The sequence below is a fragment of the Aythya fuligula genome, chromosome 11 (genome assembly GCF_009819795.1).
Source record: "Aythya fuligula isolate bAytFul2 chromosome 11, bAytFul2.pri, whole genome shotgun sequence".
In the NCBI taxonomy this organism is placed as follows: Eukaryota; Metazoa; Chordata; class Aves; order Anseriformes; family Anatidae; genus Aythya; species Aythya fuligula.
This window is the reverse complement of record NC_045569.1, coordinates 13,050,194-13,068,981: the sequence shown is the minus strand read 5'-3', so window position 1 is coordinate 13,068,981 and position 18,788 is coordinate 13,050,194. Positions and strand designations below refer to the sequence as shown.

Genomic DNA, 18,788 nt, shown 5'->3' with positions numbered 1-18,788 from the left:
TGAGCACTGAAGTGCAGGAAATGGAGGTGAGGAGTCCTTAAGTGTCCCATTCATTCCCAAACCATGACTAATTGTCTGACCTATTCCTGGTAGGTGGATGGTTGACCTGTTCTCGCAAACATTAAATCATGAAAATTCTGCTGTCTCATTGGCAGTCTATTACAGTGCTTCTTCATATAAAAGGGGGGTGGGAGTGTGGGGGGAACTAACCTAAACCTCTTTGCTGCACTTTTTTTGCCCTTTCCATCTTGTTCTACTCAAACTAGGCAGAGTGGGTCCCATCTTCATCTCTGCAGCTGCCTCCTCAGTATGTGAAACCTGTTGTCATGCATTCCTGAAGCCTTCTTTCCTTTGGAATAAACAAATCTTTTTTTCTCTAAATTTTTCAAATGCCTTTTTTTTTTTTTCCCCCCCTATATACCTGGTTGTTCTTGCTGCTCCTCTCTGAACTCTCCACATCTCTTCTGCCATGAGATGCTGGAAATAAGATACAGTAATTTGGCTGAGAACCAGAACCCCCTGGTTCTGAGTGAACCAGGAATAATCTCTTATCTGAACATCTGGCATGTTTAAGTCCTGTGTTTACAGTATGACATGGGCTTGTGTTGAACTTGGGATCTACCATAATTCTCTTTCTTTCTGCACAGAACTGGTTTAACCAATTATACCCTGTCAAGGAATGAGCTAGCCTCTGGATTAAGCTGTGGCTGTGCGGTGGTACTGCATAAGCTGATTTTCTGCTAGTGCTGCTACTGCCATATGGGTGTGAGGACGTTAGGCAGGTTAGTTGGTAGAGGTAACAGTGATCTTTAGAGCAATTAGTACTACGGGGCAAGAGGAGGATGACACACAGCACCTGAAGAGCAGTGTTTGCTGAAAAAGCTCACCTGTTTCTCCCCTCCACCTTCTGTTGGTCTAACAAAAGCTATTTGCTTAATAAATGGAAGTTGTTAGCCATCCTTGTGTCTGACTTGAGTGTAGGTGCTCATTTCCACATCCTATGTCATACTTGAACTAACCTGGGCAAGGAAAGCTCTGCAAAAAGAGATTTTCAGCTCTGTCAGTTCAGTGCGAGCACTTGTGGCAGTACAGTGCTTGGGAAGTGGGGAAGTGCTGGATGGAGGCTGGGAGGTGGGGAGCGGTTATACTGCTGCTGCCGTCAGGCTTGTTGAGACTATGCTGTTAGAAATACATCTGGTTAATGATTAGACACTACTGAAACATTTTGCCCCTAATTTTACAGTTGCGGGCTCCTCTCCAAGTAGATCTGGTAACAAACAATTCAGTGTAACTCAATAAACGTGTGATTTCATTACAGCTTGTGCCAGAGAATGCCATGAAATCGCCTTTCTTCATCTGCCCTAGCTGTTCAGGGCTGAACCTGCTGTGGCTTCACCACTCAGCACTGTGCAGATCCCCTGGGTTTGTCATAGCCAATGCACTTGATGTGGGCATGGTTCTCAATATTTAAAACCAGCCGATTACCACAGGGCAGTAACCAGGAGGCAGATGTAGCAGTTCATGCTTTGATGTAGGTTACTGCAGCACAGCTGATCATCCTACGGAAGTGGCTGGAGGAAGCCAAGTTGCTTCTGTGTGGTTGACTGATTTATATGGAGAGAAAAGAAAGAAAAAAAAAAAAAAAGAGCTGCTGTATGACTGGATTAGCGCCACAGTTGCCTGCTACGCTGTGGTGTTTGCAAGTAGTGAGCTTCTAAAATAACATTGAAAGAGGGCATTTTCAGGTGTTGTAGGCTTGTCCTGTAACTCCAGTATTAGTTAGCGTGTATTGATCAGTGCTGGGGTTTCTCCACAGCATAAGCAAATGACTCTGTGGTGTGGCAGTAAAATAATAGTGATATAAAACAGTGGCATATTCCTCGATTAAATTTTTCTGGCAGCCATTGAAATTATTTTGAGTGTGAACACATTTGTGGAATTACTTGTCTGCTCCTGTGACAGTGTGCTGGGAAATATGCCAAAACAAATTGTCTCTTTCTTGCAGTTTCATAAGCCAGAATACTATCCAAACTCTTTCTGGCTTCTACTACAATGAAAACGTGAACTCAAAGTCTCCTACATGTGAACTTGGATCACATTGTGCTTAGAATCAAGCAGGAAAAAGGTAGAGGAGAGAGACATCACATAATTTAAAGAGTCAGTGTCTATTGTGCTTATGAAAACAGTGAGGAATTTTAGACCTATGTTCATGTGAATTCAAGGAAAATTGAGTGAGAAATTGGCAAAGGGGCTCTAGCTGTGTGCCAGGGCTTCATGTGAATTGTGAATTAATTCTGATTTTCTCATTTTGCAGTTGATGTTATGGTTGACACAAAAATCCTTGATCTAAAGTTTTGTTTTTCAATTCAGCGCTGGCATTTAGGCTCAAAATCTGCTATGATTTCTGTGGTGTTTTGGCTGAGATGCAGGAGTGGCACTTGCTGAACCAGGATGTGAAATTCAGTGTTTTGTTCTGATAACATAAATACCTAGAGTACTTAGTGACCAAACCTCTCTTGTTGATTGTTTTTAAACATAAATATCCCACAGTTTAATCTCATATTTGACATGCAATCTGCATGTGGGGTTTTTATTTTTTAATTTTTCTTTCAGTACTCCAAATTAGATTTTCAGATTCATACCAGATTATTAAAAAACAATCAAACAAAAACTTATTTCTGAAACTGTAGATCTTATGGAAGTGTATAGTGATGCTGAAGAAAAACCTATTTGTGTTTCCTAGCAAGCAATCTAAATTTCTCTGAATTATGCAATTTAGAGATAATGTGTTTTGAAAAATAAATGAAAGTACATCATGACAAATTAAAATATGCCACATATGTAGTTTTTCCTCGTATTTAATAGCTTGTAGTGATAACTTATTCTTTTAAAAAGATTTCTTCAATTTAAATTTGTAAGAGTAATTTGTAGTGTGTTCTTTGTTCTTTGCAAAATGGGGCACTACAATCATTTGAAAGTACATGTTTAAAATATTAATTTGGGGGGAAATTGAAAGGATTTGTATAAAGACAGAGGAACAGGCTTGCAGTGAAGCCTATAAAGACCTTGTATCTAAGCGTATGTATGTTCTAGAAAAAAAAAATACTTGAAGTGACTATTGTTTCCAAGTGTGGCATGAAGTTTTGTTGCTCCTGGTATATGTTGGTTTCCCTTTCCATGTTTTTAAAGTGAATTATTTCATTGTGCTGTTTCCCTTGAGAGGGTTTTTATGCCCAGTTTTATACTCTGTCTTATAGAACACAAGCAAATTACCTTGTTTTGTCTGGCCCTTTCTCTTTAAAAACTCTGTGAGGAAGAACTTGATCACCAGTAGCTGCTGTAGTCTGGTAGCGGTGAAACAGTAAGTCTCAACAGCATTAGGAATGGGTTTTGTGTAGTCAAAACACTTCTGTGGTGCTCTCTGTCTAGATGGAGCTACTGCAACTGGTTTTTAATAGCATGAAAACTTGGATTTGCTGCTGTTGCTATATCCACGCCGCTCTATGTGCTTTCCAGTTTAGGTAAGGGGTATTGGGACAGCAAATACCATAAAATTTCAAAACTGAAAATATGAGGTGTGGTTAACTTCACTGATTCAGCCTGAAAAAAAAAGAACTGCCCTCATTAATGAATATGTATTTAGTGCCTTGGAGGACTGGCAGGGATACTGTAGCTTTGGCCACAAGCACGCCAGGGTTGGGATGTATGGCACTTCTGTAGTCCCTGCAGCAGCATGCCACTAACACTTGCAACAGAGTGAAAATAGCAGTGGTAAACTGTCTGTCAGCATCACTCAAAGCTGAAGTCCTGTTGCTGTGACTGGAATCTCATATTAGGTTGCGCAGGAGTAAGTGGAAAAGTCAGGGGTATGGATTCTTTAATCCAGTTTAAGTGAATATGGTTCATGCCAGCAGAGAGGAACCAGAATTGCTGTAAATGGTTTATTTTTAGCCTATTTATATAAATTGAGGGAATAAAGGGAGGGAAGGGAACAAAGCAAACAGTGTCGCTATTAACTGTGGGGTGTGTTGATGCCGTAGCTTGACCTGGCTTGAGCTGGCGAGTTGTAGGTGCCTGGAGCTGTGCTGCTTGTGAAGATGGCTGTTTTCTTTTTCCGGTACACCTAGGAAATGTAATCCGTAATCCAGATAATCTACTCGTGTGGGTTCTTGGGAGCAGGCTGCACTGGAGAACTTTGCCACCTGATAAAAGTTTGCGGGCTGGGGAAGCAGAGGCACACCTTTTAAATGACAGTAGCTTCACACTCTTCAGCGACTTTCACTTCTTCTTTTTCTTTCCCTCATTTTCTTGTCAAATGGCTGTTTTGCATGTGCAGGTGCTGGCATTGCTGGGAGGCCATCTCCACGTGGCACCTCGCCGTGCCTGTGCCGGGCCCCGCGGTTTGGCTGGGGCCTCGCCATCCCTCCGCTTGAGCACAGTTTCCACAGAGACCAACACTCCCTCCTTTCCAGAAGGATATTTTTAGGAGCTGCTGTTTAGCTTCTGGAAAGACTTTTTCCTTAATAGGAGAGCAGACTAACAGAGTTCCTCTCTGCTCAGGGTGTCTTCTGCTTTGTGCTTTCGCTGTTTTCACTTTCTGCCTTGTATGTCACTTAGTCCCCATTTCGCTGCTTTCTTCTTATCTGTGTCTCCTCTTCCTCCTTTCTTCCATTTCACTTTCGGTATCACTGTTCCCAGCAGCAATAATCTTTGAACACCACAAAGGAGCTTGCGGAGCGAGGGGAAGCCCAGCCTCCTCTCAGAAGAATATTGTACTTTAAGGACAAAATCCCTGGGCTGTTTGGTTCCTCAGCTAAGCCCTCCTTGCTGAGTCACCGCCGGCTGGGCAGCCTCCGTGAGGCCTCAAGCGCCCCGGTGCCAGGCCGTGGCCTTCAGCTCCCAGGGCCTTGCGTGTGTCAATTATTCATGGCCCTTCCTTGCGAGTTGTCGGCTGTCCTCTGGCCTTGCAATAAATTTTACATGTAGATGTTTCTGCTGATGTTTGTGGGAAGTTTGATGTGTCACCTTCTGATCGATGGCCTAATGGGAAAGGGCTTAGAAAGATAAATCTGTAACAGGAACTCTCCTGGCTTGGAAAGTTGGACTGTCCCTGACTGAAACAGTCCAAGAGATTCCTTTAGTTGTCCGTTAGTAGGAGTACAAAATAGAAAAGATGTTTGACTTAATGACAGGCTGCAACACGCACCCACTCAAAGTCCTAATACTTTTAAGAATTGTTTTGTTAACATTACCGTGTTGCCTTTCTGAAGAGTTAAATACTGACTAGTTGTAGTGCTTCGATGAAGAAAGACTTCTGTAAGTTTAGAGAGCTCTGATTTTGTTAGTGACGCTATAGACGGTATCTGTCTTCCAATTTTGTATTATGCCAGTAAGATTGATTTTCTTTGTATTCATTGCTTTTGGTGTTTTGTTTCTGAAAACAGCTTATACTGCAGGTTGAGCAGCTTGCTGCTATGGCAATAGGTATGCTAGAAAGAAAGAGAATTGAAGAAAATTGCAATGCTGAGGCAATTGTGTTAAAGGAATTCTCTGGCTACCTTATGCTGTCCTATTATCCTGTGATTATCATTCAAACATCTTTTTCTCTACTTTCCATAGATTGTGACTCCTTTAAAAATAGGATTTAACATGATATTGGAGCACAAGATGGTACTTCAAAACCTACCAGTATTAATGCTGTTCTTTCCCTACTTAAGTGCTACTTCTTGTTGAGGTCACATTTTGTTTTATTTCCTGATGTTGATGCATTTCTGCCCCTCTTTAATGTGATGCAACAGCTGGTAGGTCAGCAGATTGGATGCACAGTTTCCATATTCAGCCTTCAAAGGTACATGCCTCTGACCCGCTCACTACCCAGCAGCTGGAATGATGTCTGTGAGGACAAGGCTTTGCTCTGAGATTCTGCTAACATGCATACCAAAACCAGCCAGGCTCTACTGTGTGCTGGGCTGTTTCTAACAGTAAGAAGGAAAAATTCTCCTAAAAGAGCTTTACAGCATCTCTTTAAAAACATCAGGCCATGGCTGTGGTGATAGACCACCAACGTGAGCTGCTGCTTGGTTACCAAGAGGATAAAATTTTACTCCAGGGAGATATTTTTATACAGATGCTTATTCATATTACAGTAGATGCCAAAAGCACCCTTATGCTCAGCAGCATGGAAATATTAAGAAAATTCTACTTGCACAGAATCTACAATCCAGCCTCGTTTTACTTCATGATAAAAACAGGCAATCTTGCCAGTTTGTACTTAGATGGTCAGGGCTGGATTATTCTTCTACTGTAATTTTTATGATCTCTTTTGCAAGTACCCAATCATTTGACTGCTTGAAAGTCAGGTACTATCAAGCCCTGTCAAACATGTTTATCAGCTTGTCAAAGCTTCCCAGGTGTACATTGGTTATAGGCCAAACTGTAGGTTTTGATTTTCATTGCCACAGCAGTGGCAGCAGGACAGTGTAGACTGGCAAAAAGATGTGTTCAGTGCAAATTATCTTCAAATAGAAATGTGTTCTCTTCCCGATCAATTATTCTTTATATAGCTTGCAATAGAAAATTGAGTTAGAAACCTGGATAAATAATCTACAACCAACTGAGAAATAGCTTTGATTTGTAGCTTTCTTAAAAGTTGTAGTGACCAAATACTACTGTACTGTTCCTCCTACCCTACTCTGTTACCTCCTCCTGTGCTACTTCCAAATTCCTTTACATTTTGCATACTTAAAATTGGTGATGTTATTAATTTAGCTTTTTCTTAGTTGCTTCTGCGAAAGAGCACACACACTAGGACAACTTACAGGCTAGATAGAAATATTTGGGAGCCGTCCAAGTCTCCCTTTGAACCCTGAATTTTATGGAATGATGGAATTATGGAATGACATCTTTATAATTGCAAAATAAGCTCCACATCATATTTTAAACAGGAAAAGAAAAATGATGAGTTACTCATACCAATCATCAATTGAAAAATGAACCAAACTATCCTCTCAAGTTCTTACGCTTTTTGGCATCTTTAGCTACACTAATAAGGCAATTTGGTCTTTTTGTTTCAGCAGTGTTGAAAAAAAGGAGTGTCAAAGGAGTAACTATTTTGTTTAATGGTGGAAAGGTTGTCAGCCTCCAGAATACCTAATTTAGATTCCTGGAAGTGACTCTAGGTAGGGAGAAGTCTAATTTATAATTCTCTGTGCTGCAGAATGGAAAGATAAGAGGTGTTCATGAAAATGGTGCAGATCAACAAACTGACATTCCTCCTTTGAGGATAGCTTTCTTCAGCCTGTACAATACACTGAATATTTACTTCACTGTTCTATTTTAGAGTTTAGGCTTGTAAACTCATGTCTCTTAGGAGTGGATTTTAAAGTTCAATGGATGGAAGGGGTGCTTTGTGGTTCTTTTTAATCTGTTTTACACCCTCCACCTTTTTTCTGTCTTTTGCCTTTATGATACAAAATATGTTTTTTAAATTGATATTTATTTTCTCTGCAGGTATGGCGTTAGTCCTGAGAACATTATTCTGTACGGTCAGAGTATTGGTACTGTCCCTACAGTAGACCTGGCATCTCGGTACGAGTGTGCAGCAGTAATCCTTCATTCTCCTTTGATGTCTGGATTACGGGTAGCTTTTCCTGACACTAGGAAAACCTATTGTTTTGATGCTTTTCCAAGGTATGTATAAATGATGCAAAGATAATTGCTCTATACTGAAAGTGCTCTTTAGGTGTTTAAAAAGGACTAGCCACGTAACTTTCTGGGGAACTTTATTGAATTATGACCTGTATTTTAAACCTCACATTCTAAATCAAAGTAGAGACGTACTTCTAAATCAAAGTAGAGATTCACCACGTGAACAGGCTGCTCTAAGTCTCAAACTGACATGATAACACATAAATAAGTCTTAGTGTTTACAACTCTTCTTTTTCTTTTTTTTTTGTGGGTTGTTAAAATCAGAATTTTTATACCTTCAAGTTTGGATAGGTACCTTAATAACTGATAATGTCCTATTAAGTCCTTCAGACTAATGACTAACAAATTATTAATGTACACTCTTAAAATCTTAGTCAGTTTTGATTTAGAGGCTCTGGAGTATTTTACATATAGAAAAGCATGTACAATTGGTTTCAAGATAAAACACTTGCCTTTAGAGCCTAGTGTCTCTCTTGAAATTGCAACAGTTCCAAGTTAAGGAGTATCTCAATATTTGGGAATAGTAGATGTTCTAGGAATAACAGGCATTTTAGGAATTTTCTTAGTATTTCTGCATGTTTGCAGGGATGCAAAGATTTCATTCTAATGCTTTTTTCTTTTCTTTTTTTTTTTTTTGTTCTGCTGAAAGGGCTTAGCTTTTATTGCATGGAAACTTACAAAATCATTTTTTGTAATGTCGATAGGACAAAACATATTTTCTTGATTTCATAACTTTTTTTTTCCCCTCACAACCAGTAAATAAGCCACATGTTGCAGGCCAATGTGTATCTAGTAACTGCCTAAGTGACTGTCCAATGACTTTCTAAGACTTTGGTAAATTCTACATCGCACATCTTAGCATTTGAGCTTAGCCTTACTAATTTCCTACAGATGTTTTGTCGTTGTGGCTTTGAACAGTTACACTTCAAGTATTGCCAGAAGTGGACTGCTGTTTAGAAAACTGAGATATTTATGTGAGTATTGTCCTGCATCAAGACAATGACAAAGCTATCTGTGGGAGTTAGACGTTTGGGAATGTGAGAGGGGAGCCAGTCTCTATAGCAGTGTATACAGACTTGGGGGGAGTAAGGAGAAGGACAGATAAAAAGCAAAGTGGTCCATGGAAGGGCGAAGAAGAAGCAGAGGATTCACTGAGATCTTGTGCAAACCTGACTTTGCTTCAGAAGGTCATGTTTGCAATGAGTGTAGTAGGAGATGCTCGTAGCATTTGTCATGTTTGTTTTATTCCAGTTACAACAGATTAAAATTAGACTGTGGGGGAGGGTGAAAACCATAGCTGTAAACCCACGCCTAAACAGCCAGAAGTAACAGTAGCTGTCACAGTATCTGTCCAGTCCCTAAGTTTTGCATTCTTCCAAATAAGATAAAAATGTAAATTGCTGAAGGTGCAATCAGAATTTGAAATTGTTTTATGCAAACTTGTTTATCATCCTCAAACCTTAAACCCAGTATTTCCAAAAGCTTCTGCTAGAGAAAACAACAGCACCTTAATAATAGCTGTGATCGCAAAACTAGTAGTGATTAGCTGATAGCAGCCAGATCAATTTAAAAAAAAAAGGGGGGGGGGGGACACTGACTACAGATGCACTGTAGCTCTTGAGAATTTTGTTCTTAACCTACTGAGCTGCTCATTGCTGTCAGTCTGACTTCACTTGCACTGTAAGCAGTGAAAATAAACAGCAGTGTGTTTTTCTGTATGTGTACAGCTCAACTGTCTGTCTTCACAGCAGGAAACAAAATAGTTCTGTGTGCACCTCCAGTGAATTGCTATTATGTGCATTTTATGTTGGGACTCCGTGAGAATGTGGTCTCTGTAGATTTTTCTAGCTGCAGAGTGGTATGGCCGAGAATACTAAGCAAGTCCAACGTGCAGTGTAAATGCTGCCTTATGAGTTGCTGAGTTGGCAACGGGACACTTTCCAATTTTCTGCAAAATACAAATATCTAGCTTAATGGTCTGTGAATATGTGTGGGGAAAAAGTTTCAGTATCTAAATACTGCAGGGAAAGGGGTTTCCTGGTTTCGTACAATAAATGAGATCTTGGTTTGTAGCCACTAAAACAATACATAAATATCTCTGTAAGTGTATGTGGCTGACCTGTATTGTCACATCATGGAACTCAGGGACAGACCCTGCATGGGCTTAAGACTTCAGTTTATGTAGCATTTTCATGATTAAGTATTACATTTGGGTATTGTACTAATTTGGGGATGATAACTGGGGGAGGAAATCTGCATTGTTCTATCTCCCAAGTTCTTGGGATATTTTTTGGTATTCAGCACAGTTGCACGCAATTCAGATTCCAGACAGGAGGAGTGAAATAGGCTGCATTTTAATTTTAAATAACATGAAATCTGTTTTTCGAGGAAGTATTGATACAGAGACTAAAATGTGTTTACACTCAGCTGTTTACTGGAATACCAGTGGCTGTTCTGTAGAATACTGAATGCTGAGATGTTTGTATGAGGTTTAGTGCTTCAGTTTACATCTTAATTTTTAATTAACTATATTTCGATAAATCTTCTTTAAACCTGTTTTTAAATCAGCATATGCTGGCATCTGTATTTGTTATCATCCTAAGCAATTAGTCTGGTCACTTTGTAAAGTTCCTAGTCTTACTAATATCACATTCTTTCTTCAGGACAGAAAAATCCAAACAGTTATTAGATAGTGTAAAGAAATAACATTTTCTTCCTGTCAATTCAAATATTACTGATACTCATTTTTCCCCCCAGCTCATCCACTGTCCTGAGCCAAAGCATAGTCTCATTATTGGCCAGTTCCTCCTTTTGTTGATAGAAGTGGAAGTGGTGGGGAGCTGAGCACATTAGCACATGGTGCCTATACAGACTGGAGTTACAGGTAGCTACCAGTGTGGAACAGCTGTCTGAAAGTACGGGTTGATGCCTGGGAGAAGGCAGGCAGAAGCTGCTGTTCACCACCTTGAAGCTGATGTGCTACCAGTATGCTTCATAATTGGTGTTTTCTAGTCAGAACTCAAAGGTGTGGGGGTGTCTTTGTCGCCCTTCCCTTTCCTCTGCCCTTGTTCTCCTGTGCCAGGCAGTCAATAGGTGCATTGGCCTGCAAAATGTGGCTCAAACAGCTTGCTTTTAAGGCCACTTTTTGGAGTGGGACAAGAAATCAGTGGCATGAAGCAAAATCCTGTGTGAGTTTCGTTTGGTTTGCAGTTAAATGTCCTTGTGTCTTGCTGTTTTCCCACAGTTTTCTCTGTTGCCATTTGAACTCAGACAATCAGTACAAAGAATGGGTTATTTTACTTTATCTCATTCCCCCCTCGTTCGGGGGGTTAAAGACAGGTTCAAACCTCATGAGCTGACTCTTTGCATGAAGTCTGTGTGACTGGAATGCAGTTAACTGGTTGCTAATCTGCTACATGGGAAGGTGATAATGTGTAATACAAAGAGTCCACAGTGGTAACGTCTCATAGAATCTGATTTGCCATACACTAGCTTTCTGCGGTGGTTTCTTTTATAGGTACGCCACTGGCTGGTGTTTCAGGTGCCAAACTTTATTTGCACTGCTGCCCATTCGAGCCTCTTGCCATCAGAACTGGCAGCATAATGGTAGCACAGGCTGCAGTTTGCACATGCATTTTGGGAGTAAGCCTTGTTCCATATCGTTTGTTCCCATTTTCAAGGTTTTGTAGCCATTTAAAGCATGCAGTGGCAAGCAGGGTGTGTACTAGTAGTTAAGCTAGCTTTCTTTAACTGTGTGAAAATTAAAGCCACAAACTGAGCACTGTTTTCCTTTTCCATCCCTCAGCATTGACAAGATATCTAAGGTAACCTCTCCTGTGTTGGTAATCCATGGTACCGAAGACGAGGTGATCGATTTCTCCCACGGCCTGGCAATGTACGAGCGATGTCCACGAGCAGTAGAGCCCCTCTGGGTAGAAGGGGCTGGGCATAATGACATAGAGCTTTATGCACAGTACTTAGAGAGACTAAAACAGTTCATATCTCATGAACTTCCCAACTCCTGAAGAAGCCTACCTGATTTTACCTCAGTTACTGTGAACGGAAGAAATTACCTGTTTTTGCACATGCTTTAACTGGATAGCTGTAATAGCTTTATACTATGAAGAAATGCCCTGTATTTAGGGTGTTCTAATCAAACATCTGATGAAATTTGTCTTTTATATCTGGAAACTATTCTACTAATGCACACAATATGGTCAACTACTGTAATTCCAACAATTTTTAGCTTCATTGCCCTGAAGGAAGTGGGGAATACTAGCTGCTTATGGGGACACTTTTTACCTAGTGCTGTATTCATTGAAGATCAGTTTTCTCTGTCTCACTTCTGATCGTTTATAGTTCTGTCCTACAAAGACTTTTTTTTTCAATGTTCTCAGTGTGTAGAACATAACTGTTATGAGCTACAGCTTCTTCTAAACAATCAGCCATGGGTTCAATCTAAGGGAGTACTTTCTTTGTAAAGTTTCTAGCTGTGGTATTGTAATTGGAAAGTTATTGTGATGAAGTTCCTCCTCCTCCCTTTTAGTGTTCTTTTGTTAACTTACTGATCTTCCCAAGTAAATTATTTAAATATACTTTTTCCTGATAATAAACAAACTACTATATGGGGCTAAACTCTGTAATGACTTCTCCATTACCTTGTATAAACATAACTGGAATATTCTCAAAGGAACTATGGACAAAATTGCTTTTGTTTAAAAATAAATGTGTAAATTTACTACTAGAAAACTCATTTTAATATTCAGATGGTCTGAATAATAGCCATAACAGACATTTCCTTCTGTAAAGCATTCCTGTAGACTTTTTAAAAGTACTGTACATATTTGAATTTACATTGTGCATAGATTCTTAATTGGTAGTTTTAATTTAAGTCTAGCTACAATAAACTGCAAAATTCTGGTTTGTATATGATTGAATACATTTTGTTAAAATATGTTTTTATCCCTATATTATTTTGCTATTAAAGTTTTATAAAGTTTCCAGGACAAAAAATTTACACATTTATGTTTTGATGAATTTATGTAACTAAATTTTCATTGAGCTGATCTTTTTAGTTTAGGAGTAATTTGATTCTTTGACACTGGAATCGCACAGATTATGCATCAGAAATGCAAAACATGTAATTGTTACACTACTAGCATAGGTCTAATTTTTCCAAATTTAAAGGCCTTAAATGTACTGTAAGCCTCAGATTGTTGTATAAATTGATCGCGATTGATTGCAGTTTGTGTCCTGTTGCTAGAATGCAACACAGTGGTTGTAATGGAATAAAGGATGCATGGATTAGATCTTGCTGCATTTTTTGAATCTTATTTTCATACAAAAAAAGAACAAAATGTACTTAAATGTCATTACTTAGTTCCTTTTTTTTTTTTCCAAGGAAAAGCTATCCTAAAGTAGAAAGCCTCATTTCCACACAGTATGGTATGTAGATCAAATCTTTAAAAGATTATTTTTAAATGATGTCCAGCTGTTTTTAAATAACAAAAATACATGAGTCATGGCTGAGAAGAAATGTCTGAGCGTCGTTGTCATGAGACCTTGCAACAGGCCTGCAGTTAATTGTCAGCACTGCAAGTGTGCCTGGTGTCTTTGGCTATTGGCTTGGCCATATTACTGTAAAAGGGGGGAGGGGGAAGGGTGTTTTTGTTTGTAGTGGTGTGGGGAGTAGGGGAGAAATGAGGACACCTGTCACTTCTGCACATCATTTGGCTTGTTACTCTGGGTGCTTGCACCTGCGCTGTCCAGTCAGTTTTAAATTCCCCAAGCACCAGGGTACCCGGCTGTTCTCTTCCTGTATTTTAAGTAAATATTCAATTACATCTCATTTGTCTGTTTTTTATTTGTGCACCTTTGTAAATCCAAGGTGGGTGTGTTGTTTTCTCCATTTCTACATGTGTTTGTTTCTTGCTGAGCTCAGTGGAAGCAAAGCTGATGGCCATGGTATAGGGAGGTGCTCCAGGTTGCTCTTCAAGTGTAAGCCTCCCCACGTAGTGACCTGGGGAATTTCTACCTACTGGCCAATGCTGTTTTGATACCTCAATTGAACTTTGTGTTGCTCTGAAAACTTCAGGCTACAATGTTGTTCTCCTCAGGACCCCTTTTGATTCAAGGAACTGGTACTTAAATTCTCTTCCCTATTGTTTCTTTTATGACTGCGGGAATTAAAGAAGTACTAATTTTGTGACTTGTCCTTGAATCTGCTTTGTTTTTGACAGTATTCCTCTGTTACTGAGATCCCCAAATCTGAATTCAACATTGTTACACTGGTCCCAGGGTCACTGCATGTGCAGCCCAAGTTCAGTGTGCTGACTGTATGTGAATTTCCCCTTCTACTGTCCTTTATTTGTTCATATTTCTGCATAACTGTAGTGCTCACAGACGCCTTCCTATACTTCTGGCTTCTGCATTGCCTGTTTTGCTCTGCAAAGTTTGTCTATATTGAACTAATACAAATATTTTACTGTTAATTAGAATGTTAATTAATGACTTATCAATGATTCACTGGGCTTTTCATTTTCTTTTAATTCAATTATCTGTTGACCTGTTTGGTTCCTTAAACAATTTTTGTTGTAGCCCTGTTCCCATTGAATAGTTCTTGGATGAGTTGTGAATTTTTTTATATAATTTCCTGGCACGTCCTTTAAGGAAAACAAATAGTAGTGAGCTTCTTTATGCTCTTTTAGCTGAAGTGATCCCCTGTATCAAGGTATCACTGTTTCAGGCATTTCATAGTACTAGTGCCTGCCAGCATTAGAATTATTAGTTAAAAAATCTCTGGCCAACTCATGAAACTGTTTATAAGACAGTAGGTTTCAGGTCCCCATTTGTTTAAAGCAAAAAAAAGGTTGGAACAGAAGTTTTAGGTGGTGGAAAAGGGGATGATGTGAGGTTATGAAAGAGAAACTTTGGATTGGACTAAAAAAGTAGCTTGTTCCAGCAAACTGCTAACATTCACTCATTTAAATGTATAATGTGGGCCTTTACAAGAACTTGTTATGCATATTTTAGAGCTACCAAGGTGTCACTGTGAGAGTGGCTGTATATGCCTGGATAAGTTATGCAATGGGTCTTCCAAGAGTGTAAATAACTTTTTTTCCCCCATTTTTCCTGTGTGACTTGCTAACTGTTTATACAGTGCAGCAGTACCTGACGTACAGCTTCTTTTCAGGAAGGTAAGTTGTGGAGCATCTGGTCTTAAATCAGCAGTTGTCTAACATTCGTACTTTGAAAAAGCCCGAGGAAAACATTTGTTACAACTTTAAAGGTGACATTTTCGAAGGAGTTTGCGCATCTTTTTAAAATTTATGTAACTGTTATAAATTTAGCCTGTATTTGTTCACACAGAGATGTGTTACCCTTGTTGCTTCTGCTACATTTTTTTTTTTTTTCCTCCAGTTCTTTGTCATTCCTGCAGTGTGTGGCAGCTCTGCACAGGGCACTGACCTGTCAGATTTCTGAATGCCCAAACCTGTATTTACACTTCAGTGTAAATTCACTTCAGTATTGTGCGCTTCATTTATAAATCCTGTATCACATTTGCTTTTTCTAAATAATGCTAAATATAGAAATAGAAAACCAGTCCCCTCTCCTCCTGCGGTTACTTGATTGTTCTCATCTGGCAAATCCTTTTTTCCCTAGGTCCATTCTCATGAATGTAAATCAATGATCTTATTTAAATCAATTTAACTTCTCCATATCCAACCTCCCTTCTTTGTGGATTCACCATCTGTGCTAGCTCTGAAATTTGTTGTTTTGCAACTGCAGTCATTTTGTCCTCCCAACACTAAGTGCAGGACAGCTCTTTGGTGGTGGGCACACTGCTGCTGGGAACGAGGTCAAGCCCCAAGCCTACCTACTTCATGGCTCTCAAAGTCCTGCAGTAATTGTTAGGTCAAATCAGGATGAATTTCAAAGTGAATTTCATCATATCTCAGATGTGTAATATGTGGGTCTCAGAACTTCATTATGACAGTGAAAAGGACAAGCTCAGAGCATCAGAGTGAGCGCTGCTTTGTTTCCCCAGTGCCTGGTTTCGTGGCTGGGTTCCAGCAGTAACCAAATTAATTCTGCGGAAAGTTAGAGTAACGTGCATGCTGCCTCTCTCTCAAAACAAACAAAACCAAGCCCTCACCTCTTCGAGGTCTTAACTTTACATTGTTTTCTGCTTCCTCCAAAGGTAAATGTGCATCTTTGGGGTTTCAGGAGGGCAGGCTGTGAGGGGGTGCAGCTGAGCTCTGCCATCCTGCAGGCTGGCTGGGGAGCAAGCAGTGCGCGCCGTGCTTGCAGCATTACCTGCTTTTCCTCACTTTTCCAAAGCCCCTGCTCCCCAGAAAAGTTGAAGCATTTGAGCCAGCTCCGGACACGGCAGACTCTTGCCCCCAGCAAGAAAAAAAAATTAAAAAAATTAATCCCCCCCGCTGGCTGGAGGCGGGCTCGCAGCGGGGCCGGGCGGCGCTGCCCGCGGCATGGAGCTGCCCGCAGCCGGCCCCTGCGCGCCCGCGGGACTTGCGCCTCCAGCCATGGGGCCGGGTAAGGGGGCGCCGGGAGCGGGGACCAGCGGCCGGGGGGAGCCCCAGAAGGGCGGCCAACCCCCTGTCTGTGTTGCAGGGAGCCCCCCGAGGAGCGCTGCCCTCATCCTGCTGGTGCTGCTGGTGCTGGGCGCACGGCCAGAAGCGCAGGAGACGAGTGTCCGCAGGCAGCAGAGACACGGTGACCGTCCCCACTCGGGTGCCCGGTGGTGGGGTGGGCAGTGCTGGGGAGGAGGAGGAAGGAGGAATATTTTGTTAGAGCCCACCTGGGGGCTGCCAGAAAGGCAGCGAACTCCATGCTGGAGCCCGGGGGCAGCGGGGGGATCGCGGCTGCTTGGACTCACCGCCCCTTGGTGGGAGGGAAGCTGAGACCGGTTTCCAGCTAATAGGTGGCACGGTTTGATTATGGCTTTAGAGGTGACTACGTGCAATGGGCCCTTGATTCATTTCCTCTTTACTTCCTCGGGCCTTTTTTAATGTAAGGGCTGTCTTTGAAGACAAGCTGTCAGCCCAGAGTTGTGCTCGCTCTACGTGATGCTTTGCGCAGCAGTTAGTCCTAGAAAGTTTGCAGACCTGCTTAGAGGTTTAATGAAACTTGTGCTTCAAGTCGCTTTGCTGTTGGATATGCTTGAGGAGGGATGCCTTGGGCTGACCCCGAGCCCTTCCCTTTGTCCCAGGGCAGCATCAGGCAGGTTGCAGCCGTGCGGCACAGCCACTCACCCCAGTGCTTCTGCATGGGACGGGTGGGTGACACGGACCCAGCTGGTGCCTCTGTTCTCTCTCTCCTTGTTCCTCTGGGGAGCTGGCATGAGCTGTTAGCTGCCCCCAGCTTCAGCATGCCTATCGATAAACCAAATTGATCTCAGGGTTGTGTGAGTTGGGTTCTTGCAGTGTCTGTGGGTTGCTCTGAATGAAAGATGCACTAAGGATGCAAAGTGCCGCTTTTGTGGTGCTATTCCTGAATCATCCACTGCCATATAGTCCTACCAGGCATATTTTGCAGTTTCTAAGTAATACAGGGTTATCTTTCAGTGAATTACAGCCATAAATGTGTAGTTTGTTACATAAAATTCCGGTGTACTAGTAGAACATTTAACTAATATGTTTACAATACACAACTAACCTGATGGATGGTAAGTCACGACTACTTTACTTAACTCCAATCTTGAAATCAAATAAAAAGTATTTGAAGCTTCTAAGACATGCTGGACTGGGGTCCACCTCTAGGAAATAGAACATTCTTAAAAATTTTGTCTGCTGTTTAAAAATGAAAGCGAGCGCTGCAGGCACATTCCAGGGCTCGAGGACGTGACCTCCAGCATTTAGCAGTATGTCCTTATGTTAAGCCATTAACTATTTCAAACACTCCAGGCATGATGCAACCAAGTTTTGCCTTCCTTGTCCCTTTTAATTAGTAGAGCTTTCCAGGATGTTTGCAGTCCGACTTATGAAGTCCCAGCCTACCGATGTTGAATTTAATTGTTTTATTGATCATTTCTCAGGGTGTAAATTGAACCTTCAGGCTCTGCCTGGATGAAGGAGTGCTGTGTAGGGAGCACTGCCTTAGATACAAACTTAAGCTCCAGAGAGTCTCCTGTAGCAGTCAGTACCTCATCCACAAGAGGAGGCTGCTGTGGCCTCTGAGCCCCAGCTTAACCCCGTTACATCAGGGTAATAATGGCTTTGATCAGCAGGTGGAGACCAGGGAGAGCACCTGGGAAGCAGAATGGAGCCTTTAATTGAGACCCAGCTTATAGCTCTGGGAAAACTGGAGGCTGTGCTAGGCCCTGGGGCTGGGCTCAAAATGGGAATGGCACAGTGGGAATGTAAATTTTCCTTTCTTAGTCATGTAAGAAAAAGGCTGTTAGAGTCTTTAATAGGAATCACTTTTTTTCTTAACGTTTTTCAGACAATTATATGGAGTAGAACATACCATTTTGGTCTTTTTTTTTTTTTTTTTTTTTTTTTTTTAAGGAATTTCTGTACTCTGGAGTGTATATGTTTAATAAGGGTATTTTCCATATTGTTTAGGGAAAATATTATTTTAATTAAAAGAAAACAACAACCACCACCAAAAAGAAAAAAAAAATTATCACATTTTAGTACCCCCAAATCTGCCTTTTTCTAAATCTATCTATGGATTTGACCTGTAGAACCTCACAGCTGGTTTGTCAAAGTAGTGTAACAATTTGTAGTGTATCCAAGGATACAGTGAAATATTCATAAAAGTGTCTATGTACATATTTATGTACAAAAGAAAGAAGCCCACCAGGATTCTTCACTGTTTGTTTAATAGGTTTTGCTGTATTTATAATTATTTCAGGGCATAGCCTGAATCCCAACAGTTCTTGGTGGGATATGGAGTACAAAGGACTGCTGCACAGTAAGAAAACCCTTCCTGGGACTGTGGGCTCACACAAACTCTCCAGCCTACTCAGAAGCAGCTCTCCCCTCGGTCACAAGGACAGCAGAAGTTTGCTGAGCCAGAACTTGGGCCAGAAATCACAAGAAAAGCAGTTGTCCTGTGAC

At 41.0% G+C, this 18,788-nt stretch overlaps 1 protein-coding gene across 1 annotated transcript in view; it reads left to right on the top strand.

The window, feature by feature from the left end:
* Positions 1 to 13,016, top strand: part of ABHD17C (abhydrolase domain containing 17C, depalmitoylase) — a 32,659-nt gene extending 19,643 nt beyond the window's left edge. Inside the window, exons 2-3 of the mRNA XM_032195221.1 lie at positions 7,510 to 7,689; positions 11,513 to 13,016. Of these exons, the coding sequence (XP_032051112.1) occupies positions 7,510 to 7,689; positions 11,513 to 11,732 (400 nt within the window). The 3' untranslated portion in view covers positions 11,733 to 13,016. The remainder of the gene's footprint in view (positions 1 to 7,509; positions 7,690 to 11,512) is intronic.
* The last annotated feature ends 5,772 nt before the right edge of the window (positions 13,017 to 18,788 follow it).